The 27,515-nt window shown below is 27.0% G+C and overlaps 1 protein-coding gene across 1 annotated transcript; it reads left to right on the forward strand.

Moving 5' to 3' along the window:
- The first annotated feature begins 3,068 nt into the window (after positions 1–3,068).
- Positions 3,069–20,147, forward strand: LOC139426215 (DENN domain-containing protein 4C-like). The gene is made up of 5 exons (XM_087154255.1): positions 3,069–3,256; positions 7,795–7,875; positions 13,815–13,891; positions 16,397–16,722; positions 18,993–20,147. Exons 4-5 carry the CDS (start codon positions 16,424–16,426, stop codon positions 19,117–19,119), a joined length of 426 nt encoding a protein of 141 aa, XP_087010381.1. The 5' UTR covers positions 3,069–3,256; positions 7,795–7,875; positions 13,815–13,891; positions 16,397–16,423; the 3' UTR covers positions 19,120–20,147.
- The last annotated feature ends 7,368 nt before the right edge of the window (positions 20,148–27,515 follow it).

Here is a 27,515-nt window from a genome sequence, read left to right on the forward strand (position 1 = left end):
TATTATTCCGGGACCCCTGAATACAGTTTGGTTCGATATCTTTACCAATATTAACAATGTCAAAAAAATTTAAAAACAGAATCCTACTAAAAAAAATCTTGACTGTTTCAATCAACAATCTTACGTTTATTACTTCTCTCTTTTTAGCTTTATCTTTTTTGTTTCAAAGACTTGTGTAGAAGTATTTTATTAGCTTGTGGCTCACTTATCTGTTAAAGGCATTTTTAGTTTTTTGAAATACATATTTTATAGAAAGTTAGATGAAAACTTTCAAAAGAGTGTTTACTAAATAATTTGAAATGAGGCGGAAATAGGAGTAAACAAATAACTTTATACCAATTTAACATTTTCTCATTCAATTATTTAATTTTTTTTAGCCACCACAATTCTTTATCAGCTTACTTTTTTTATTAAATCTGCAATCTTTTTTTATTTAAACTAGTTTCACGAGACTGAGTTCCTAAAAAATCAGATCCTATTGCTATGAGCTCATGCATGCTCCCCCAAAACGTTTTGGTGGCATGTGTTATTATAAATTTGATTTGTAATAATTTTGTAAGCTTAAAAGTAAATAGTCTTAGATTTCTGAAAGGAATGTTTGAATTCTTAAAAATTTTTCCCGCGCTTATGTCTCAGCGCCATGTTTTTTTCTTCTTCTTACATTACTTTAATTTTAATAATACAGATTTAAAAAAATACGTCGCTTTCTTTTCTGATATGCATGTGCACATTTTTTTAAAAGTATATTTCTATAGAGTGTTACCTGTAGAAATTATGTTGATACAGTATAAAACTCTATTTTATGTATAAAAATATAGTTTTTTATTTCATTTTTGATATTTACAAATAAGTAACAGGGTGGCCACCCACCTGGAAAACCTTGAAAACCTGGAATTATCAGGGAATTTTTTTATACTGGAAAAAACCTGGAAATATCAGGGAAATTTGGATAAAAACCTGGAAAAATCAGGGAATTTTAAAGAAAAGCTGGAAATTTTTCTTTGATAATTTTTTTAATTTCACTAATTTAAATTATTTGCTAATTTTCTTAATTTAAATTATTTCATCCATTTACCCACTTTTTTTTAACGGAAATGTATCGCCAAACAGTTGAAATATCATCAACTTAACAATACTTTGCTTGCATCAAAATTTGCTCCATTATAGTTCTGTTAAACTAGAATGCCATATAAAATTCTCCCACGATTGCTAAACAAATGTGGAAACCTTTGACCGCTATGGGAATTTAGGAAAATTTAGGGAAGATTCTGGTGGAAAAAGGGATTAGGATATTAGCTTCTGTTTTTAAATTCTGTCCTTGGGCTGAATCCATTTATGGCTCAAGTTTGTTCCGATGCTTTGGCGGTTATTTTTTTTCTCGATTTTGACAAAATGTTTTTGTATTTTTAACTTTATAAAATTCTCCAAAAATTAGTTGGTTAAATTTTATGATAATAGATTTTATATCGCACTCCTTTTCTTTTTCTACTCCCATTCAAAGAAATCTGTGAATTATTTTTTCTGAGCAAACCAACGAATCACACATTTTTTTACAATCGCTAACAGCAATGTTTGTCGACAAATTATTACAATTGTTGCATTAATGGCAATTTTTTCTATTTCATTTTAACCTCTATAACATATTTTAATTTTAAAAAAAGGCTCCTTTGTTGGTCAATATATGATTTTTGATTCAAAATTTTGTACCAAAACATAAAAAATAAATAAAAAATCTTGAAAATTGTCAAAATAAATTATTTTTTTCAAGTATGATATGTTAAAAAAGTAACATTTTGAATAAAATATTTTATAATATAGACACTTTTCTTGTACACATCCTATACTTTATAAGAAGAAAGAAACAAAAACCTGGAAATTTTAAGATTTTTATCTGGAAAACCTGGAAAAATCGGGGAAATTTGAAATCTGATTAGAGTGGTCACCCTGAAGTAAATAAAGCTGTTTATACCTTAGATTCAATTATTCATAGCCAAAATGTACATATTATTGGCAATTCTTATTTTATATTATTATATATTCTTACTTATACTCAAACAAATACTATTTACCATAAATTAAAAAAAGAGCATAGCTATTTTTTTTAATTTTCAGTTATTACCCCTCTGTTTGCGTGTAATCCTAATAATTTTATTTCTAAATATGTTTCTAAATTCATTAAATAGTATTTTTTGTCATGAAATTGTATAAAAAAAATAAATAGTTGTAAATAAATTGTATAAAAAAATAAAATAGCCTTTATACCAAAAGATATTTTAATAATAATAAAAAAACATGGATAATCATATTTTTAAATAATTTGTTAAAAAAATTAACACGTACATCTTGGAAAATAAATTTGATTCTTGTTGAATAATATTACCCTTTTTCAAAGGTTAAAATTTAAAATATATTTAATGGAGTAAAAAAAAGAACATATTTATTGGTTAAATTTCATTTGTAAGAATTCAGTTAAACAAATTTGCTGCAGCAATTTGAATTAATTCATAGAGTAAATATTTTAAGCTATTTACTCTTTTAATTATGTATCTTTATTGACCTTTATTTATTTTTCATTAAAATAAATGCATGCAGTTATAAGCAATTTTAGGTTTTAAACATTTTGTTAAGTAAACAATTCAATCTCATTAGAATGTTATGGAATATAATGTTTATTCAATTGACAAGTTTTGTGAGTACAGTATTTATCACATAATTTTTAAAAAGAAAAATTTAAAACTGATCGTAATATCAATGACTTGATTACCATAATTTTTATAAATTTTTTGTAGCCTATTGCAATCCAACCAAAAAAAAGTAACTGAAAAAAAAATCAAATTGAAATATCCTTAGAATGACGAAAAACAACATAATCATCCTAATGCTTAGTGAATATCTTTTTATAATTTAGAAAATTTCTTTGCAAGCAAAAAAAGAAGTAAATGCATGAATTTATAAACAATTGTAAATTTTAAAAATTCATTAAGTAATTTTTTTTAAAATCTTAATGGCAGGCACTGAGCTTTCATCCTTCACCTTGAAAGATGCCGGAAGTGTTGCTCATTTAATTTACGGAGGAGAGCAACATTACCCATGCTACGCTGTCACAGATACCTGTTTATAGGTTAAGCCACATTCACACAACAGAGAATAGCCCACTCAGAGAAACATCCATGCACTAAGTTGGATACGAACCCGCAACCATTGGTTTCGCAGTCAGGCATGCTGACCACTCGGCCACCTGGCCGGCATTTATTAAGTAAGTAATTTAATCTATGAATGTTTTAGTATATGAGGTATTTTCAACCGACAAGTTTTGTAATTACAGTATTTATTGAAGAGAAAAATCAAATATTAATAATAATATCTATCAATAAGATCCAATGCATTCCATTCCCCGATCCAATTATGCAATCCATTCCCCCCTTTTTTTTTAACATTTTGCTGTCAATAGAAACCCTAACAAAGAAAGAGTACACAAAGAACAATGAAATAAAATTGTCAGAAAGCTGATCAAAACAACTTAATAATTCATAGCTGATAGATATTTGTTTTATAATCAATTCAAGTATTCTTAATGAAAAGTGTCATTAAAAAAATTTTAAAATTTTAAAACATAATAAAAATACCCTTGAGATGGCAAAAATTTAATGAATGGTGGCTAATGGTAGTTTTCAAACAATTTATTTAAGTTTTAATATTGTTAGTAACATGGTAACAATGAGGGCCAAAATCAATTGGACTGTTCAGATCTGCATAACAACGGGAGACGAGAATAAGGAGAATTTGTTTCCTCGATAGCTATTCCAATTTCAAACGCTTCTTCGGAGCACATGCATTAGCTCATAATAATAGGAGTCGTTTTTGACGGTGCTCTTTCTTTAAAAACTAGTAGTATTCAGCTTTTTGCCCCAGATGTCCTACAAAAAGGCTCGTGCTTGACAAACTCTCATAGATGTTTAAGCTGTGCATGTATTGTGTAATTTTCTCTCCTAGCTATTTGCTTCTCCTGTTTTTAATTTTTTGCTTCTTTCTTAACTTCATGGAGTCTTGGTATATATTTTTCATGTTATTGGTTTTCAGATTTCAATTAGTTGTTAACAGTTTTTAAATAAATTTAGGTATATTTCTATTTTGCCAGGGTGGGCGATAAAGTCATCAATGCAGACTTACTTAGTGCAAATAAATTAAACAGTTTTTTTTAATTATTATTATTTATAAGTAATGTTTTTAAAAAAGAAAAAAAATAGATAAGTTAGTTGCTGAAATTACTTGCGCAATCGAAATGAAAAAGTACCTAGATTAGTTTCAATCTGTTTCCGTCCTTTGCTTAATATTATTCTGAAGTATGTATCTGTGAATCTTGATTATCAGAGCCTGGTTTGCATCTGTATTATAATAACAAGATTAAACTGGTCATGTTAAAACATAGTATTGAACCTATAACCTAGCTTATACCATTACATGAAATACGACTCTATAGGTCAACATTTATCTGTATTTTTGTCGTATCTGCAAGCAGGATATGTCAGTAGATAAATGTAGGAAAATTGAAGTGATTATTACAATGAAATGAAAAATGAATGATTAAACTGCTTGAAACAATTATCAAAGTCCATTTTTCTGGTATAAAAATTGTTAACACTTAAATTTATTATAATATGAAAGTAAACAGCTACATTTATCATCATTTTGGCAGATTTTAGTTTCAACTATTAGATGGTAGAAATTTTTTTTTTAAAAAAAAAGCTTAATAGTTGAAACTTTTTTATTACAAAATTATATTTTTAATATAATTTCTAAACTTTTAATTTCTTGATATTTTTTAATGACCCTTAATTTTAATAGTTCTTTTTGAACTTGGAGACTCATATTTTTTTAATGAACTAACTTGATTATTTATATATTAAATTTATATCTATGTTTCCAAAGTTTTTTTTGTAGAACTTCAAAAGTTGACTATGATTTTTTTTTACATGAATAACGAGCATATAATAACAGTTTTGTATGAAATTTACTTAATTTTTACTTTAGTACTTCACTTGTTGCCTCACTCAGTCCTCTTGTTTATGGTGGTGCTCAAGGGGTGATGGAGAAGGACATAATTCTGGGGTTGGATCTGCTTAGGGCTCTATCGAAATTTTTTTTTTAAAAAATTTAGTTTTTATTAATTATAGCTTTTTTAAAGAAAGTTTTTTATATCTAAGTAAAAACTGCAATTTTGTATGTATTAAGAGTCAAGTATTCTACGTATTTTACAAATGTTCTATAAATTTTACAAAACATTCTACAAATATGAAAATAGGATTTTTGTATTTTGAGGAATGGGTCTGTAGTAGATCTTGACCAGAGGCACATAAAACCTCTGTTCAGTCTTGCGTATCATTCATTCAATTTAGAAATTGCTTAAAGCAAGAGTTTTGAACAAATTTTTCTCATTAGTTGGTCAGATAAATAGTTACATTGATTGAGAATGTTAGAGGTAAAAAGTAAATCATATGTTATAAATTTTTACTTACTAACTAATTTTGTAAAAATTTGAAATATTTGCAGTAATAAAAATTGCAGCACGTTATTAAAAATAAAATAAAAAATAACATTGCTTGAATTTGTTAATTATAACTTGTATGAAACTATGTGATTCTCATTTTGGTATTCATTGTTTGTTATTTTTGGATCATTTTATTTTATACAGGACTTCAATTTAGTAAAAATGATAGATTAGATGTTATATATTTGCTAAAAATTTTGCACTATTTTAATTTTGGCTTGCAATCCTTATTTTTATGTACTAGTATTTTTTTGAACATGGAAAAAGCTGTCATTTTAAATTTTTATTCCTTACATGGTTTTTAATTTTTGTGATAATTTTGAATTGCTAATTATTTCCATACTTTAAATTTTTCTTTTTACAGTCCAATGAAATAACTATTAATGATACTTTCTGACAAGTAAAGCTTTCAAGGTATGCAAAAATGTATAGTAACAATTTGAGACACATAGGTGTACTTATTTATTCTACATAATGAATGGAGAGTGTATTTATAAATTATTATATTTTAAAGCGGCGACTTAGATTTTTGCTATTTTTCTGTGATCATAAACTGCAAGCAAATTTGTAGACTTTAATTCATGCATTACCATACAAATCTGTGCAAATGTCTTAACTGTTAAATGTTTAAAAGCATATTGGCAATATTAAATCTGTGTAAAGAAGAAAGTTTTGACTCTTGCCTAATTTTTTGTAACATTAAAATTAAATTTAAATTAAGAAAAATTAACTTAAAATTTAATTTGTAACATTTAAATAAAGGCTAACACAAATCATTATCTTGAAAAAATAATAATGAGTAGATTTGTTCAGTTATGTACGCTTACTCAATAAGCTAAGTCACTGTCAAGGCTTCTTAAAATAAGGTATTTTTGTTTTTTGAAATAATATGGCTTGCAATTTTTTTAAATTTCTGTTTATTTTTACTTTAAGATGATATTTCACTAAAAAGAATTGACTCTAATCAAGATATATTTATGCTCCTTATATGTACTTTTTTCCTTGTTAAGAATTTTTACCAACATTTGATAAAAATATTGAAATTAATTTGTTTTGAGAAGCCGAACAATATCTTCTGAATCCTAATGTTGATAGTGAAAGAAAAAGTGTGGATTTATTACAATTTGCGTAAAACACCTGAAGCTACAGGTTTGATGTTTATGCATCAATTGATAAAAACATTGTGATGTAGTCGGTTAAAGAAGTAGTTGTAAAAGTGGAAGAAGTGCAATCTAATTCCAATGAAGACTGAACTTAACACAACCAATTAAAGCAAACATTTGCAGGAGGGCTGAAAGCCTTAAAAACAATAAGGAGCTTTCTGTATTCACAAGAACTTTCAGAAAGTGAACTACAATCTGTAACAGCTGTTAAAAATTTATTGTTTGTCCTAAGAAAAAAGAAAACCCAAATTTCTAAATATTTTAAGGAAGTTAATACATTTATTTATCCCTTTTTTGCACTGTAAATATTTTGAATAATTTTTCAGTTAAATGTTTTATACTTATTACACAATTGTATTAATTTTCATACATTTCCAAATTATTAAAAGTTAACCCTCAGTCGTCGTTTTCTTGCATCTGTTCTGTGGTTTGTGAAGAATAGTTCCTCGAGAAGGATCGATTGAGGTTCTTATGTATTGAATTTTAGCTTATAAAAACAAATCATAATAAACGAAATTCAAAATTTTCTTATAAACTACAATTTAGTAATCGAGATTTCTGAAAACATTTATCTGCCATCTCACTGCGTATTTTAAGAAAAACTTAATTTTTTGTATCTATGCTGTCGAATTAAAACTATTTTCTTAACTGATATTTTTTATTATGTAATTAATGTTTAAGGTGAAAAAATCTGAAATCAAGTCAACTTTAAGGTTCCTGATTATAGGTTTTTACACTTTTACTTGAATCATGAATGTTTTAAAAGTTTTCCTACTTATTACTATATAATATTTAAAATATAAAACAGAAATTTTTGTAAAAGAGGTTTAAATTTCATGGTTTTACTATTAATGAACTAGTTAATTTTTCTACAGATAGTTGAACAATGTGTCAACAAGTTATTTAAAAATCTTTTAACATAACTGCTTTTGATAAAAAAAAAATTCTCTCCATGTAACCATTTTTTGTTATTAAGAAATTTTCTCTGTGCATATTTTTATGTAGTTGTTTTCACAATAACCAGAAATAACATAGTAATTTTGTGTATTTGTCATTCTCCTTAATTATTTTCTTTTCATTTAGCTACGGAAACATAAGGAGTCAAACCCACAGCTGCTGCTCCATCATCACTTTTGCATACCTGCTGTTTCAGCTATGTTAAAAGTAATTCTTTTTTTTTTCTTCTGCGAAATATGCTGTCTGTAATGAAAAAGAAGCTTACATTTGGAGTTTCTTTGTACAGGGTTATTCATAATTCCCTCCGGGCAGGAACTGCACTATCGCATTGAGGTATGCCGTGTGATCAAGGGTTCACGCATAGAACACCTGTAATGTATGTAAGTAAAACTTGAATAGTTTCGGAATAATTTCATATGTTTCTTTTTTTCATATTCGTCTTCTTTTTTTTACTATAACGCTTCAATACCCCGAAGGGAATTATGAGTAACCCTGTATATCTTTTAATCTTTAATCAACATTATTATTTTTATGCAAAAAATTGTATAAAAACTGCTACGTGTAATCTTTTGTTTCTCAAACTGAAAGTATGCCTGATTCATGAGAAAGTGTCACATTTATTAGCAATACATATTATTTATGATTTTTTTCCAAATTGAAAATATTGTGTTAAAATTAATTTTGATTTTCATGAAATACACTTCGACACACTCTTTAAATATCTTTGATGAAATGACTAGTTTTTCTCTTAATTCAGACCAGAAAAAAATTTTCCCTGTTCCCTTCAGTATTTTTTACTATTTGTTAGATAAATTATTTCAAAATAAATTTCGACCACATATTACTTATTAACAAAATAATATTTTACCTGTTAAAAAAATTTGCATATTTCACGTTGATTATTTTTTCTAAGGACAAGTCTTAACCTTATTTTATAATCTTATTGATTTATTATTTTTAACCTTTTTTACATTTTAAAAATAGGAATTTACAAAAATATTAATAGTTCTTTTTTTTTCTGCATTTTTACAGCCTGTTGCAGGCCAAGACTCTCTCCTTAAGTTTCTTTCATTGGGAATGATCCACTGTTACAGTTTTCCAATGGTTGATCCCAATTTTATGTGACATTTTCTCAACTGTATCAAGCCACCTCATGTTTGGTTTGCCCGTTTGCCGTTTTTTTGGGGGGAGGGGGGTTAATTCATTGTATCTGTAGATATGTCCAAGTCATCTTAATTGATATACCTTTTTAGTTTTCACAATATTTGGTTATTATACTCCAGACATTATTTTTTTGAAAGTGCCAAATATTTTCTTTTCTCTTAGAACATGTTTTCCTTTGTTTTGTTCATGGTCCAGAATGCGCTTCCACAAATACTTTTTTGTTTTACTAAAGTTTTATATTGATAAGTCTTTAATTTATGCTTAAGTGTTTTAATTTCAAGTGATTTCTTAATCCATGTTAACATTTGTTTGCTATATTTAATAAATTAATCTAACATTTAAACTGTTATACTGAGTCTTTAATAACTTTTTCAATGACATGGAATCTCACTCTTATAGATATTCGTATAGGTTTTACTTTGCCTAGTTTTGCTTTACATTTAACTCTATTAATTGTCATTTTTGTAAGATTTATCTAGTTACATGGGTATTTCTAAATCGAGTATTGCATAATATAATTTTGTTCTATCTATGCCATCATATGCTGTCTTAAAGTCAAAAAATATATGGTATGTATAAATATTAATTTCTTTTGTTTTTTTCCCCAGATTTGTGTGATTGTGTGGATCTGGTCTTGATCTTTCTCCTTCTAATCCACATTGATAATTTTCGATGACTTTTGCAATGTATGGTAATAGTCTTTTGCATTGAAATGCTTGTTAGGATTTAAAATGCTTTGTTTAAAGAGGTGATTACTCTGTAGTTGTTACACTCTTAAATTTATCTCTTTTTTATGTCTTGGACGCATGGCCCCATACTCTCATTCAATGGGCATTTATTTAAGTGTCTTGACACAGACTTTAATTATTTGTGTTTTATAAACAAACACAATTTTTAGTTTTTTACTCTCCAATGATAATGGAAGAGCAGTAACTGTTATGGTACCGGAATGACATATGAAAGTGAAAACAGCTTAAATATTAGATTTATCTTTTACTATAAAACAATTTATTTTTAAAAACAATTAAAATTTTTTTTTATAAAACACATGCATCGCATTCATTATTTCAAATGTGTCATATATCATGTCCTAGATATAATTTGAAATGTTCACCATGGTCGTGCAGCAAATTTTGCATAAAATTTTATTTTTAAGAAATTCTTGTTTGTCTAACTCTTAGTGAGAGTAAAATATTCCTTCTAGATCTACTATTAAAACTAGGTTATTCAGGGTGGCCACCCACCTGGAAAACCTTGAAAACCTGGAATTATCAGGGAATTTTTTTATACTGGAAAAAACCTGGAAATATCAGGGAAATTTAGATAAAAACCTGGAAAAATCAGGGAATTTTAAAGAAAAGCTGGAAATTTTTTCTTTGATAATTTTTTTAATCTTACTAATTTAAATTATTTGCTAATTTTCTTAATTTAAATTATTTTGTCCATTATCCCATTTTTTTTAAACGGAAATGTATCACCAAACAGTTGAAATATCATCAACTTTGCTTGCATCATGCTTGATACTTTGCTTGCATCAAAATTTGCTCCATTACAGTGTTAAACTGGAATGCCACATAAAATTCTCCCACGGTTGCTGAACGAATGTAGAAACCTTTGACCGCTATGGGACTGTGCAATTTAGATAAGATTCCGGTGGAGGTGGAAAAAGGGATTAGGATATTAGCTTCTGTTTTTAAATTCTGTCCTTGGGCTGAATCCATTTATGGCTCAAGTTTGTTCTGATGCTTTGGTGGTAATTTTTTTTTTCTATTTTGACAAAATGTTTTTATATCTTTAACTTCCTTAAATTCTCCAAAAATCTATTATTATAATGTAATAATAATAGATTTTGTATTGCACTCTTTTTCTGAAAGCTTTTCTACTCCCATTCAAAGAAATCTGTGAATTATTTTTTCTCAGCAAACCAACCAATCTCACATTTTTTTACAATCGCTAACAGCAATGTTTGTCGACAAATCGTTACAATTGTTGCATTAATGCTAATTTTTTTTTAATTTCATTTTAACCTTTTATAACATATTTTATTTTTAAAAACCCAACTATATATTAATGTTTAATTTTACTCCTTTGTTGGTCAATATATGATTTTTGATTCAAAATTTTGTACCAAAGCATTAAAAAATAAATAATAAATCTTGCCAAATTGTCAAAAATGTTTTTTTTTCCAAGATGATATGTTAAAAAAATAACATTTTGAATAAAATATTTTATAATGTAGACACTTTTCTTGTACACATCCTACACTTTATACGAAAAAAGAAATAAAAACCTGGAAATTTTAAGATTTTTATCTGGAAAACCTGGAAAAATCAGGGAAATTTGAAATCTGATTTGAGTGGCCACCCTGTTATTGTTTCTCATTGTTATTTCATGGATAATAAATCCTGTCTATCAGAGATTATCATATACCATCGCATGTCATGTTGTAACCTTCATCACATTGGTATAAAATAAGTAGAATTTTATGGATTTCCTTTGGCGTAAATTAAATTTATCTTAAATAGAACTCCCGATTATAATATAAAGAGACCCAGAAGGATGGAAGTCCTAAAGATCCACAATTTCTAAAGTATAGCAGAATCACTGATCTTATATATTTAGTAAACTGAATAATATGAAAGGGGAAAGTAACTCACCTTTTACATAAAATTCAAATACCATTTTTTGCTGAAAGTATGCATAAAAAATTAAGTAACAAAATATGAAGAGAAGAAGAAAAAAAGATTAAGCACATAGCCGAGCTTAAAAAAATTTATTATTAATCCAGTACTTAGATCATAATTTTAATTACAAATTGTCAGGATTAGAATTAATCATGGAATACAACTATAAAGAATTATGATAAGCAATAATTATGATCAGAGTAAACATTATTTTATTCCCTGTGGCAGAATTTTTTGGCATTCTGCGACAAACCTCTCTAGCGCTAATATCTTTCAGCAAGATACTTTTAATAATAAATAATGCATATGTTATTAATGACATTTAAAGTAACAGGAATGTTGTATTCCAGGGTTGGCAAGGTTTAGGACAGAATGGATTAATCCACGGTTTAAACCATCCTGTCCAAAACCCTTTTACTCAAAATATGTCACAATTTTATCTGAACAATATTTAAGAGGTAAAATAAACATAGAGCTAATAACATATTGATAATTAAATCTACTATATAATATTTGTTTTTAAAAGTATAATGTTTTATTAATATTGTTTGATTCTCCAATTTAAACATTAAACAAAGGAAGATTAATCAGTAGGATCAAGTTCAATTGGTCCTCTCATTCAATAGTACATAACTGAAGTTGAACCTTTCCATACAGGTTAAGCTATTAGGGACTAAGTGCTTGGTTACTCATAAACAGGTTTATTTATCTATAAGTACTATTCAAGAAAACTTTTATTTCATTCATGTTCAATTCTTTTAGCATAGTGGTGATACATCACCAGTGTCAGTAACTGAAACTGATGTTATGCCCTTCAAAACTGTTAATACATTTTTCAGTTATTTTGTATTTTCAAGCCAAACTAATATATTTATATTTAAAAACAGTTTTTTTTAAAAATAGATGTCTTTTTTATCATCCTGTGATGCAGAAATTATAACATTTTTTTAAAAAAATATTGTGAAAAATAAAAGGTTCATTTTTAAACAAATTTAGCATTTTTTTTAAAAAAATATTATTTTTTCATATTGCATTATTTATCCTTATGCAAAAATATTATATATCAGTATTAAATGCATATTTATATTTAAAGGATTAGGCATTCACTTTTGTTGTTCAATGAATTATGGAGATTCAAAAATTATAAACCTTTTCCTATTATATTATATTAATTTTCTTTTGATAAGTTAAAGTAAATTGTATAAAAAATATCAAATATTTATTGATACATGTAATTATTATGTGTACAATGGTTACACCTATAGAATTTTTACCTTTTACCAAAGTTCAACGTTTTGGACAGTTTTACCCAGCTTAGGACAGTTTTACCCAGTTTAAGACAGTAAAACCCACGTGTCCTGTCCAAAACCAGTTAAGGACGTCCAAAACCCCAACCCTGTTGTATTCACAAAGAAAAACCTATTAGGGTATAATAAAATTGTACTGTCCCATAGCGTGGGGGTTCAGGAAATAACACTCTTAAATAACACTATTTATTAATTATTTAAAACATTTAGAATACAGAAGATGCGTTATAATACAACACCAACAGGTGAAGAAAACTAAACTGAAACTTTTAGAGGGTAAGTCCCGATTCGATTGCGTAGGCGTGATAGTTCGTAAACATAGCCTTGAACGGCTAAATACATGACAAAAACTTTATGTATTTTTTTAAAAATGAATATGCAATATTTTTTATATTCTAATATCTCGGCAATATTGTCCCATTTTGTAAAAGAAATAACACACTAATTATTTCTTTTTTGGCATTTTGTAAATCCTCATCACATAAAAAAAATAATTAAAAATCATAAAATCAGTGAAAGAAAAGAAAACCAAAATCAAAAAATCACAAGTATTCTTCCCCTCTGAAAGGAAGAAAAATCTTTCAAAAATTTCTGCAGAAGAAAATTTTTTGTTTCAACGCTCTTTATTTTTCATTTTTATTAAATAAGAATCGAAAAATTATGAACATTTCTTTCTCCTCCGATGCGCGAAAAAGGCTTCTTTTAAGTATAGTTTTAAAGAAAGAGAACCAACATTTTTTACTTTCTAAAGAAACGTTTCTGTGACAATGTCGCTGCGATTCTGCCACAATTCTTTTCTAACAGAAATAGTGTATTTTAAAACTAGAAAAGAATAGTATTATAAGTCTAGCAAAAAGAAAAACAGTGCAATGCCCTTAGAAATACCATTTATGTGTAATATTAACTGGATATTTTACCCAAATGCTATAGATATTTCTCTGATAAAAAAAAATATTTGAAGTATTAACCACATTTTTTGTATCTATAATAGAAAAATGCTGATAAAAGTTTCTTGCATTCCATCACAAGATGGTCCCTGCAGCTGATGGGCAAAGGTATTTGGAACAGGTAATGATACATTATTGTTTTTCTTATTGCTAAAAATCAAGAAATAAAACATTATTAATTGTAAAAATTTTGTTTAAAAATAGATATATATTGTAGTTAACAAAAGTAAAGCTAATTTGATGTGCATATAAATATTCTATAATTACAATAAATAAAGAGGGGGGAAAAGCTCGAGAGTTCAAAACTTGTATAAAAGGATTTAGAAATGAGTACCAACTTTTTATCTTTATTATCAATCAACTTGGAAAGCATAGAGCGACGTTTATTCTTTCTGCCAGCAAGTATTTGTCCATAACCAGCATACGTCCTTAATTGATTTGGGCGAATATTATATAGCAGTCTATTAAACTTTATCATTTCAAACTCGTCAAAACTAACATATATAATAATTACACAAAACAGATCAGTTTAATTATTATAGCTTATGTATTATGAAAGCATTACAAACTGTGTGTTTATTTATTGTGTAATATTGAGTATAGTAAAGTGCGGCGTGCTCTCTGCTTTCGCTTATAGCACTGCGTTTCAATGGGTAAGGCTTAATTTAGCCTATCAAGATTTATTTGAGCTCTGAGGCTCTTCTTCAAATGCGACATGCTACCACGGAATCCAACAGGGAACTTTTTATTGTATATTACCAATATTTTGAAACTAGAAACCCTCCACCAAAACCCAAGTTGTTGAATTAAAAATAGTAGTAGAAGACAATATTCGCTTTAATCTAACTCACGTGATTTCGACTTCAATTTAATTTTAACTCATTCACAAAATGGGTAGAAATAAGCAAAATGTTACAGTTTTAAAGGTTTAGTATTTCCTCTTGCGAGTTTTTAAACATTACAGGTTGTCGGCATATTATTTAATTAATTGCCCCTCTTTTAATACCTTTTATAATCTTAGAATTTTTAAAGCTTTTGTTGTTGTAATAGGATATATTGGCGTGAAATGTTAAACTATCTTTTTAAAGTTTATTAATTATGATACCACGTAAGTAATTATTTTCCCTTTCTTCGAGCTCTTCGTAAACCTACTTTAGATTCTTCTTTATTATCATTTGATTAAATAAATTTATGGTATTTCGTGTACAAAAAATTCGGACGTTCTAAGGTATTTCGTGTACAAATTTCCTTTACAATAAAGTGTTAGGTACAGCTGTCATTAGTTGTTTGAGATCTTACTATTTGACTGCTTTCATATGTAGAAAAAAGTAAAATCAGTTCTTTCCATGGTTGTCAAGGTTTTGATATGCGTCAGTTTTTGACTGTTTTAACCATTTATAAAGCCGTTCTTGCTAATAAGGTATAAATAGTGTAAATATTATCATTTATATTTTAAATAGTACATTGTAGGTGTGTTAAAAGTTTAAGATACGAATATACAGTGCACTCCCGATTATCCGGGTTAATCACCGGGACAGGTCGCACGGATAATCCGAAAACTCATTTTGTTAAAGAAAAATTCAATATCAATGCAAAAAATATAAAAATTACTGACATTTGCATGCATAACATCAAACTAGTAATTTTCCTTTTTAAAAAATGTGTAATGCGTCTTCGCCATATATCGATACACATATTTTACGAACCGCAGTAATGTCACCGTAATCAAATCCTCCCATATAATCTAATAAAGCTTCCACAGAGCAGCAGAATGAGAAATTGTATTTCATTCATTTACTACATCTTCTGCATCAGTTACTATCATCACTATTTGATTTAACAACATAACGATGTCTTCATCAGTCAAATAATGGAAGCCAGGCTCACATGCATCACTTTGAAACCAATCTTCTAAATTTTCTTTATCAAGAATTTCGAAACCTTCGATTTCTTTTGCTTGTTCGAGAATACTGTTATCATATTTTTCTTGAGCATCTGAAGAGGATTGTTCATCAAGCGGTATGATCTTTCCCCAAGATTGTGATAACGTAGACGATTTTACCCTGTGACCATGTTGCTGATATTCCATATACTGCAATCCAATAACGAATATTGCTTCCAAAAATTTGGTAGTGTTATAACTTCATGAATAAAATATTTTTAATCTTGAAAATGTTTCTCTTTATATTTTTTGTGTGATTCCGGAATGAGCTCGGATAATCCGCAAACCGGATAATCCGCGCACGGATAATCGAGAGTGTACTGTATCTATACAAATTAAGGGAAAATCAACTTAGACTGAACAAAAAATATCTGGCAACCATAACTTTATTACAAGAATATACTTGAAATGAATGTGTTGTTCTTTGTGTTAAATAGCTCATAGTAAAATAATTATTTATTAAAACATTAATTAATACAGTACAAAGTCCTATGTATTTTCCTGACACTTTTTTGTCAAAGTAGACAAATCGCTTTTCCTTTAAATAAAATTTTTTTTACATTAAAATTATTTTGCAATTCTTAGTGTTTTGTTTTTGCAAAGATACCTGTATGTTTTACTTTTGTTTTGTAATTAGACCAACCTTCTTCTGCTAGATGCAAATAAAGGGGAACTGTATTGCAGGGTGTCAAGGATGCTGAATTTTGAAGAATGGAGGATAAACGAGTAGCCGACTACTTTGTAGTTGCAGGTTTTCTGGACAATGCTTTACCTCTCGAAGAGTTCTCTCGTGGTGGAAACAGTCTCAAATCTACACAGTTTTTGCTGCCCATCACTGATGTGGCCATTATTAAACATAGCCAGGGAGGAACAGTGTCGAATGGTTATACATGCATTGAATGCACTCCTCTTGGTTTTCCTGCTGATTTAAAGCATGGAAGTCTATGCAGTCCAAACATCTTTTTCTGTTACTGCCGTGGTAGAGATAAACCCCCTCTCGTTGATGTGGGGTGAGTACAATTTTAAATTGTGTTATTCAGGGTGCGTAGCATTTTTGAAAAGTGCTTAAAGGTGCTTATTTTTCTTGTGATTTTTAAAAGCCCTTAAAGGTGCTTTTTTTTTGGTGTTTGTAAGAAGTGCTTAATTTTCTATCTTTTAAAAGAATTTTTTGCCGTGTCAATTTAAATTCTAAATCTTCATGCAAAATACAAAAAATACATGATTTCCACAATTTTCTCTGCAATATTTATCAGAAACTATTTATTTTATCACAATCATGTAAAGTTTTTTAGAAGTTTTTTAATTTTATTGATTTTGTGTTTATAAATTAAGAACTTTAAACAATTGAAAAATTTTTTATTAGTGCACAGATCCTATTGTGATTTTTCTTTTGGAAAGTGATAAAAAATATTTTTTGAATGCTTAAAAAGTACTTAAAAGGTGCTTATTTTGTGTTGAAAAATATAGCTAAGCACAATGTTATTACAGTTTGGTTTCCTTTAAAAAAAACTTATTTACAGTCTTTTCTTTTCCCCTGATTCGAGTTAGTAACAAAAGCCTTGTATTTGAAGGCAATACTGTTTAATATAGTATCTGCATCTTATTTTACAACTCAGTTTCTTTCTTATTAAAAAAAAAATTATAAATTTTCTGCACTGTCTAAAATATGAAGATACCATATTTTTGTAAATATTACTAGTTACATATTCAGCCTATGTTTTGGACTTATTTTCCCTGATTGATTATTGAGATCACGGACAAAATTTAAAACCTATAAAATAAGAGCATTCTCATTAACCTGTAACACTGCCTGCCACCTACCTCAATGATGAAAAAGTGCACATCCTTCATATATCGCAAATCTTTATCTCTTGTCATTCAAAACTTGCTTCATAGCAGCTTTGAAATTCACAGTAGTTTTGGAGCAGCTCCCCTTGCGATCTTGTAGACTGCTAATATCGACCCCCACCTTAATTAAAATGCTATTATTTAGAATACTTAATTTAAAATGATAATTTTAGCTTTTAATAACAATTTGTTTAGTTCTAATTGTTGTTTAGTACAAAATTTTTTATTTCATTAATTAGCTATTATATTAAGTTATTTAAAATAATTTTTATGTTTTATTAAAAAAGCAATTTAAAGTAGGGTTTGTACTGGCAACTAAAAGCTGCTTTGGCACTTTTTACTGAGATGAGAGAGGGGGGGGGGACTTAGTTTTGTAAAAACCAATAAAGGAAAGTTGCTTTAACCTTTCAACTGTCATGCCCGAAATGATCTCAGACACAGCAGTGTTCCAAATTGTCACAGCCGAGTATTACTCAGGGGAATATATTTTTATTTTAATGCATCATATTGTTATACCCGAATATATATCGTGAGAAGTTTATTTTGGCTTCATCTCTTTGTTAAACCCGATTCTATCTAGAGAAAGTTAATTTGGAACAATAGATGGCTGCACTTTACTGAAGATTTCAAAGGTTTAAGTTCAAAGGTTTTCTTTTCTTTTTTTTTTCTCTGTAAAATGGCATCTAGTTCTTTGAATCGTTACAGAGATGATTTATTTTTGCATCTAATTCAAAGTATTAATTTTTAACTACTAAGTATATTTGATTTTGTACTAAACATTTGATTTTTGCAATGAAAAAAAAAGTTTGATAATTTATGTACCCAAATTATCAAAATAACTTATAAGTTAAAAGGTTGAAGAAAAGTTGTGTGAAACTGTTGATGTATTAGGTTGTGTAGTTGATTAATTGAGCTGCAAGTTCTGAAATTGTTTATTCTTTATTTTTCACCCTGATATCATGAATTACTCCTTACATGAATAAAACTTTTAGTCTCGATGTATTCCTTAAATCAGTATGTATTAATATTTGTTTGAATTGCCTTTTTGATTTGCAGTCTCTTTTACTGCTTAAAATAACTAACAGAAAACCAGTTTATTCATTTTAGTGAAAGTAAAGAAATTCCCAATTACAACCAACAACTAGTTTTAAAGGGACCAATTTAGCAAAGTTGTGTCAATTTAGAAGCAGCACAACTTTGCATAGCTTGACAGTTTGCTTAGCTAGAAGTTGCTAGAAGCTGGCTAGAAGTTTCTGTTGCTAGAAGCAAAAGTTCGAAGTGGTAGCTTCGGAAATTAAAATAATGGGCAGTTTTTCACAAAATATCTATTTTATTAATTTATAAAAATAATAAAGATTGTTTATTGTTTACAGCTATATTACTTTGCTGAATATTGTTTACAGCTGTATTACTTTGTTTAAATTTTATTCAGGGTACTTTACGAAGGAAAGGAGAAAGTCATGGCTGACAGTGAAGTGGTCCTAAATACACCTGGTGGTCATTTAGCAAATGTAAATAACAGTGGTTCAAAAACTTTTTACATATTGGAAAGCACCTGAAAATGATCCCTGCAATCAACTAGTTGTTACTAATATATGTATCATATTAGTAAATAAGGTAATTTATCTTTGCTTCTTCTTATTTTTAAAATTGCTGCTGTGAGTATGCAACAGTCCCTACAAGAACACGACTTTTGGGCTAGTTGAGGGACAAAGTCGACTCACCGCCGTATCGGTTTTCATCGCCGTATCGGTTCCGTTAATAAAGTGAAATCTGACCAAAATGAGGGCCAGTGCATGGCAGTTCAGGCAAACTTCTGGCAATCATTAAAGGACCGGAACTACTTTGTTGCCTCAAGATTGCTTTGCCATTTTTGCCGGTTAAATACCGAAATTTTTTTACCCCCCACAGAATAAAGAGAACATTGCCGTAAAGGCTTTTATTGTACCTTTATGATGTCTTTTTGGCCTTTTTATAAAAAGCTGAATACGTTCACTGGCACACGTCGTTGCCTCGCTTGCCATTAATACACCTTAACTGTAGGCTGGTTAGAAAACGTCTATGCCGTTTTCACCCGTATCGCACCTTTATTTCAGGTGCTTAGGCGAACTTCTTTGCCTTATTTACCAATATACCACCCTGAACTCACCTCAAACTCGGTTCAATAGAAAGTTTTAATGGTGTCCTTGCCGGTATCACACCTTTATTTCAGATGCTTAGGCGAACTTCTTTGCCTTATATGCTGATAAACCACCCTTAACTCATCTCACACTTGGTTCAATAGAAAACTTTAATACCGTCCTTGCCGGCATCACACCTTTATTTTAGGTGTGTCGTCATTTTTTTTGTTAGTTACTTGCCTTTATTAGAACTTATCGTAGCTTTTAATTTCAAAGGCTTTTTGCAGCATGTTGTTAACAATTCTTCTTTAGTGAACATAAATTGTCACAAGTGTTTGTCTTACACTGCTGATATCAGCGATAGTAATTTATTGTGTTTTAGCTTTTTATATTGTAATAAAACAACAACTGTTATTACATGCATACTTTTTTATGCCAATATAGAAAACAAAATGGTATAAAACAATTGTTTAATTTATAATCAAACCTCATCCAATGAATCTTCTTACAATAGAGTAGATATTTTTTTATTTCATTTTGATCAATTATAAATGCAATCACTTAAAGTAGAAGCATATAAAAAAATTTTAGAATTGAGTGTTTAAATTTTTTAAACATCATAAGATAGATAAAATTAAGTACAAATTTTTATTAATTAAAATAAAACAATTTTAATAATTAAAATAAAACAATTTTAATAATTAAAATAAAACAATTTTAATAATTAAAATAAAACATAATGCAACTCAATAAATAAGTTATTTAAGTTTTGAAAATATTGCTTATATATTTAATACCTGCAACCAGCTTTTATTGATAGAAACTTACACACAAAAGTTTATTTATCCTATAATTTTGTGCCCATTCATCAAGTCATTTATTTTATTAAATATTAGATAAACAATATATATCATAAATAGTTTTTTTTAATTTTAAATATTTTGTACCAGTTAATAACACACATATTTAATCATTTTAAATATATAAAAGCAAGAATTTTAACAACAATAAAATGCTTAAAGCCTTTAGGAAAGAGTTTTATTTCCTTGTAACAAATCAATACGTCAGTATGTCAACTTTTACGTATGGACAAAAATAATTTCTTTATCCCATTCCAGAAGCTTTCCTTTTCAATGAGACTAGTTTTCCTGCAAAAAATAAAACAATTTATTTTATTATAGATATATTAGATGATGTTTACAATATATATATATATATATATATATATATATATATATATATATATATCATTGATTTAAATCAACTGATTTCTTAAAAGCTATCGATTAAGACAGATTGATTACTTTTACAAAAAATTATTAATTTAATTATAAAAATATGCTATTGAATTTAATTAATAAATGCATTCTTTAGGTTGCATAATAAATGCATTCTATAGGTAAAAAAAATAAATAATTCAGATCTGATTTCAGAGATGTGGTATTTCATTCAATGATGGTATTTCACTAAGAAATAATAAGGAAGATATGTATGTAAATTATTAGAGTCATGCATCCCTTTAATAATTATCCTTAAGAAAAGTATTGATTTAAAGAAATAGATTTGGAAAAATCAATTACTTAAATGAACTGATCATTTAACTATTATAAGTGTAAATACTTTTTATACTATATAACTAATAAAAACATTATTTAGAGTATGTTTACTTCAAGTATTTTTTTTTTCATTAATAAGGTTATTTACTAAGAAATGGTGAAAGGGATATGCAAGCAAATTATTATTTTTAAAATTGATCAACTGTCAAAGAAACATATTAAAATTATTCACATTTAATTTTTTGATTATTTAAATGCAGTTCATATATATAGCTCATAGATATCAAGACTTATTCTACCCAAAGTAGCTTAAAAATTTTTTTTCATCAACAATGTAGTCTGATCTAAACTAATTTAATCTGCCTTAGATATCTAATTGAAAAATAGTATCACAAACTTTAACATTCATTAGAAGGTGAGAATGAAAAACATAACTATGATTCTATTTATTCAATTAGTTTTGTAATAATTAAATAATTCTAACCATCTTAGTTAAAAATGTTAACTATTGTAGCTATAATAATATTTTAAAGTATTATGAAAACAATTCATTCGATGTTTTGAATGGTAAATGTAGAAAAAACTCTATAATTTATTAACAATATTCACATTATATTTCATTTTACTTAATCCTACATTATATTAATAACCAAATTGCTTGTACATTATACATTTATCAATTAACTGTAAAATTTTTTTTAAAAAAGTATAATTTGCTCTAAATATAAATTTTTTTAATTCCAGAAACAAAGCTTGAATAATTTTTCTAATTCTATTAATGAGCAATTCGTAACAGTTTGAGATTGATAATTAGGAAATGTTAATAGTACTTCTGTAACCAGTATCAATTATTAACCAGTAATAATTATTAAAAATAACCAGTATCAATTATTTAATATTATTCTATACCTATTTATTTAAAATCTGCAATTAAATTCGTGACACCTTTAATAAATTACTTTTAAGTGGGGTTTCAATAATTTTGAAAGGAAGGCAAAGTAAATATATGTGTCTTAACATTTATATTCAAAAGTAATTTTCTACTTCAGTAATTTGCAAAAGTAATTTTCTGCTGCACTATATATATATATATATATATATATATATATATATATATATATATATATATATATATTACATCGGAAATAGAAATCTTTTTATTATTCAAACTGATAGTTTTAGGAACTGCATTAGTATTCGTAGAATATGTGATATTCTGAGCACAGACATATCAGAAATCACAGCAGCTAAAAAAATATGAGAATAAAGTTTTTTTTATTTTTTATCAGGAACTCAGAAATTTCAGGACTATGAACTCGGATATTATTTAACTTATTAAATAAACTATTTTGCTAAAATAAATAGGGAAAAAATTTATACTTTCTTTATTATTAAACCATTAGTATAAAAACTTACTTTCACTATATCTTTCCTTATAAATTTTGTACTTTTTGATCAAATAGGTAATTATAATGCACCATATAAGAAAACACTTTTTAATTATCATTCATATAAAATATGTATGACATATTGCCTTAAATATATAAAAATTTGTATTATGTTAATGGTTTAAAAAATAATTATGTTTCATAAAATTTAATTACATACTAATATCATAAATTATACACATCTAAATAATAACATTAATTGAACAATATTGAAATATAGCATTTCTATATTACGGGCAAGCGAGGTAGAGAATCATTCTTTATGGTATCACTAAAATCAAATTTAAATGCTGAATGTTTATTTTGCTTGTTAAATAAAGCTGCATACTTAAATATTCAGTTCTTTCCTTTTTTATTCGATATTTTGTTAATATATTTAAAGAAAAGAGTAGATATTTTTAGTTGTTTATTGAAAATATTAATTAATAGTTAAAGGAATAGTTAAATGCTATGAAAGACCTTGAGGACAGGTCTAAATCTAAAGTAAATAATTAGACTTGAAATTTTAACTTATTATGCATCGTTTTTTGAAGTTGGATAAAATATGCGAATTACTAAATGTTTAATGTTTATAATAAAATTACAAAACAATAATAATAATGAGTTAAATATTTTTCTAACATAATGTAGCAGTTTTCAAAGTGAAAAATTTTTTCTTAAGAATTTTTTTGATTCTAATTTAGAAAAAGAATAAGTAAGTATGAAAAAAATAAGACACGGGAGCCAATTAAAATTAAAATAAATAAATAAGTTCCAAATATAGCTCTTGTTAGTCAGGGCTATGACTAAATTTTAGAAATAAAATTTCCTGAATTTTTGAGGAAAGTTTCCAACAATTTCTGGATTATATATTTCCTTTACACAGTTATCATCATAAATTAAATTTAAATTAAGCAATTAAAGTTATTTTTTGTAGAAAATATGTTAAGTATACACTTTCATAAAAACAAAATTTTCAAAGGTGAAGGCATATTTTAGAATTAACAACCATATAAAAACTCAAAATAGTAAATTAAGAAAAAGATAAATTAGATGAGATAAATAATAGATTTTGCACAAGAACTGGAAAAAAAAAATTAGTAAAGTAATCAGTCCTTACAGATTTTATTTTTCATTGAGGACCAAAAATATTTAATACAAAAAGCTTTATTTCATGAAGGAAAAAAAATTTTTATACTGAAAATATGATTATACTTATAAATGAATTTTAAAAATAATAAGCATGACATAATATTCTAATTTCAATTAAAAAAATTTAACATAATTTTGAATTAAATTAATTTTATAACAAATTTAATTTTGCAATATAATAATAATTTTATAACAAATTTAATTTTACAATGTAATAATAATTTTATAACAAATTTAATTTTACAATATAATAATTTTATAACAAATTTAATTTTACAATATAATAATAATTTTACAACAAATTAATTCAATTTATAACAAATTTAATCATAAAATTAAACTTAATACAAGAATTTGAATGTTCTTATACCTTTACTGCAATTCATTAAATGCAAAAAAGATAAAAACAACGAAATAAAAATAAAAATTAGAAATACGGTGCTTCTATTTAATATGTCCTTTTGTTATTTATTTATTTAGTACAAAAATATATTATATTCAGTATCAAAACAAATAAATTGTTTATAAATGCCTCTGAAAAAATGAAAGAAGCATTTGTTATCAATTACTAAGAAATTATAAATTCCTCCTTTATTAGATCGAGTTAATTGAACTTTTATTTATTAAAAAATCTTCCAATTCATTTTAATAATAATTCAATTGTTATTGATTGACAATAAATTCAATTGTTATTGTGAAGTCTTTTTAAAAGTGTGTAAATACAAATTCTTTGGATGGTGGTTAAAATTATTTTCTGTAAGACTCAGCAAATGAAGTTTTAAATGTGAGATCCAAATAAAGACACTGTTACTGAATCTGACAGATGATCTGAAATCTTTAAATTTGTAGCTTTATGGTATGTCTTAAAAGTTTCCATTGTGTTTATTTTTTGAAATATATTAACTTTTCTTAATCTTAATTTTTTGGAACGTATTTTAAGGAATTGTTTTTTAATAAACCAATATATGTAAAGAAAATATGAGAGAAAATTCAGAATTAATTCTATGTAACATAGTCAAAATAGTTTTTGAAAGGAGTAAAGTGATACTGAGTTATTCATACATATCTTCATGAATATTTCACATTGAATGATTGCCCAACTTTACTATAATTGGGTCACCAAGAGTTGGCACTTGGTTCCACCTACTCGGGCGCAGAGTTAATTTTAGAACAGGATAGGAGAAACATTTTCTCTGTTAAAAATGAGACAACCCTTAATGCACGCCAAACGCAAACAGTGAATTCTTTTTCACTTACTTACTTCTCTTTATCATCCGCTATTACACCTTTCATTACTCTGGCTAATTGAATATATATTTTAAATTTAAAAACTGCTGTTTTCCCAGCAAAATGTCTCAAAAAGGACTATCTTTTCACTCAAAAGAGAGAAATATCATCAAATTTATGAAATATTTAATGTTAAAAAAAATATGCATAAAGATTGCGAAATAAATATTTTTCTCATACGATTACCAAATAGTAACCTTCTTCAGGTTTGTTAGCAACCTTTTCACAAAAAATAGCAAAATAGTATCATTGGAAAACCGCATGATGGAGGCAGAGCCAAGTGTCAACTCCTGTGGAATGAACTATACCGATGTATAAGCATATTTTTGTAAAATTTTTGGAATTTGAAAAGTTTACTTATGCACCAGGACATACAATAGTATTGAATAGTTCTTTCCATTGAAATATTTTATTTTTAAAAAGTGAGTTTTAACAGTTTAAATTTAGAAATATTAGTGTGTTTAGTGTATATTTTCTTATCAAAAGGCCAAAAATGTGTTTATGCATTTATCAGGTCTACTTTGATTTCATCAAGATAGGACTTTTTTTTTCCAGTGCTGTTGCTGAAATTTCTTTATTTTATTTTAATGTGATTTTTGGTGAAAAATACTGAGGTTTGGTAAAATCAGGGTTCCTACACGGTCAGGAAAACCTGCAAATGTCAGGCTATTCTAAAATTAAGCTAAAAAGTCAGGATTTTTCTTACATATTCATAAAGTCAGGAAAAAGTCAGGATTTTTCTTACATATTCATAAAGTTAGGAAAATAAAAAAAAACTATAGTTCATTCAAAGACTGACAGGCAAAAATAAAGTTTCAAGGAAAAATTCTGTAATTCAAAATATGTAATTTCCTCATAATAACATTCCTCTTTCCCTGGTAGAACCTGTCCTGTTAGCAATTTTCCTCCTGTTTATCCAATGATAAGGAATTTTTGATAGTGTTGCTAGGTTTATTGCTCTTTATGTGAATAACTGGTTTACAGACTATAGTAGCTGAAACAACAGCAGAAAAATCAAAAAAAGAATTTGTACTGTTTTGTGATGCTGCCAAAAAAAAAAAAAGAAGAACAAACGTGTTTCTTAGGGTTTATTCCACAGCAAAAGTGATTAGATAATTTTTTTCGAAATATTTGAATGGAGAAAAAAAATGTGAAAATTTGTGGGAGGTTATAAAAATTGTTCTTATCCTCTCTCATGGTAACGCAACAGTCGAGGAAGGGTTTTCAATCAATAAGAGCTTATTGGTTGAAAACCTCAATGAAGACTCTATTATTTCACAAAGGCGTGTGTAGGATTATGTTTCATTTATAAATGGAATAAAAAATGAGACATTAGGAAAGAAGGAATAAAAACATTAATGAAAAAATGCTAGATGCTGTAAAAGGGTTTAGAACAAGACATGCATTAGAAGCCGGAAAAAAAAAGAATAAAAAAGCTGAAATTTTTAGAAAACGAATAAAAGAAAAGATAGATGATTTGAAATTAAGAAAATCTAAATTGACGAAAACTGCTGCAACAGAACTGGATGTTCTTGATTCAGAAATTGTCAAACAACAAAATATGGTGAGAAATATTATATAACATAGGAGCCCCTGAGTTTCGCCGGAAGCTTACCGTATTACAGAAATAAATTTAAAAATACTGAAAAAAAAAAAGATATTTATGATTTTATTTTTCTCACAAGTTGCATAATTTTTCTATATGAATTTTTATTTGTATATAATTAACTTTTCTTGACTTTTTTCCCCTTTATATTTCAATATTATCTTTTAAAAGAAACGTCAGTTTTAAGTAAAATTGTGATTTTTACAAATTAATATTTTAATGTAACAAATGTTCTAGTATGTTTTAAGAGTAAATATTATTAGAGGATACTGATACATATCTCGCAGATTTGATTAACCCTTTATATCCTGACGACACTCATGCATTTGGTTCCACTTAACATTAAATAAAATAATATTTCCATAATCCAACAGATTTTCTTAATCTTTTTATTTGAATAGTTTTCGTATCTAACTACAAAAACACACTAAAAGTTTAATCTAATCATGATAATTAAAAATATGTTTCACAAGTTTTCTGAAAATATAATTTGGAATATAAAGTGCTATTACGCAATTCCACTTTAATATATAAGTGTTTATCCTATTCAATCTATGACTAAGTAGCATATTATTACTAATTGTAACTGCAATGTTAAAAGTTTTGTTGGAGTGGGAAACGGCAGGTCAGGAATTTTATTGTAAAAGGTCAGGAAAAACCTGCAAAAGTCAGGATATTGTTTTCTCAAAATAGTGTAGGAACCCAAAATGCTTCACAAGTATTTTTCTTAAAGCAAAAATATGCAAATTTTTTATAAAAAAAAATATTGCTGACTTATATATTTAACAATCATTTTAATTTTTGAAG

Source organism: Parasteatoda tepidariorum, chromosome 10, assembly GCF_982258835.1.
Source record: "Parasteatoda tepidariorum strain Cologne lab strain chromosome 10, Ptep-v5.0, whole genome shotgun sequence".
NCBI classification, from domain to species: domain Eukaryota; kingdom Metazoa; phylum Arthropoda; class Arachnida; order Araneae; family Theridiidae; genus Parasteatoda; species Parasteatoda tepidariorum.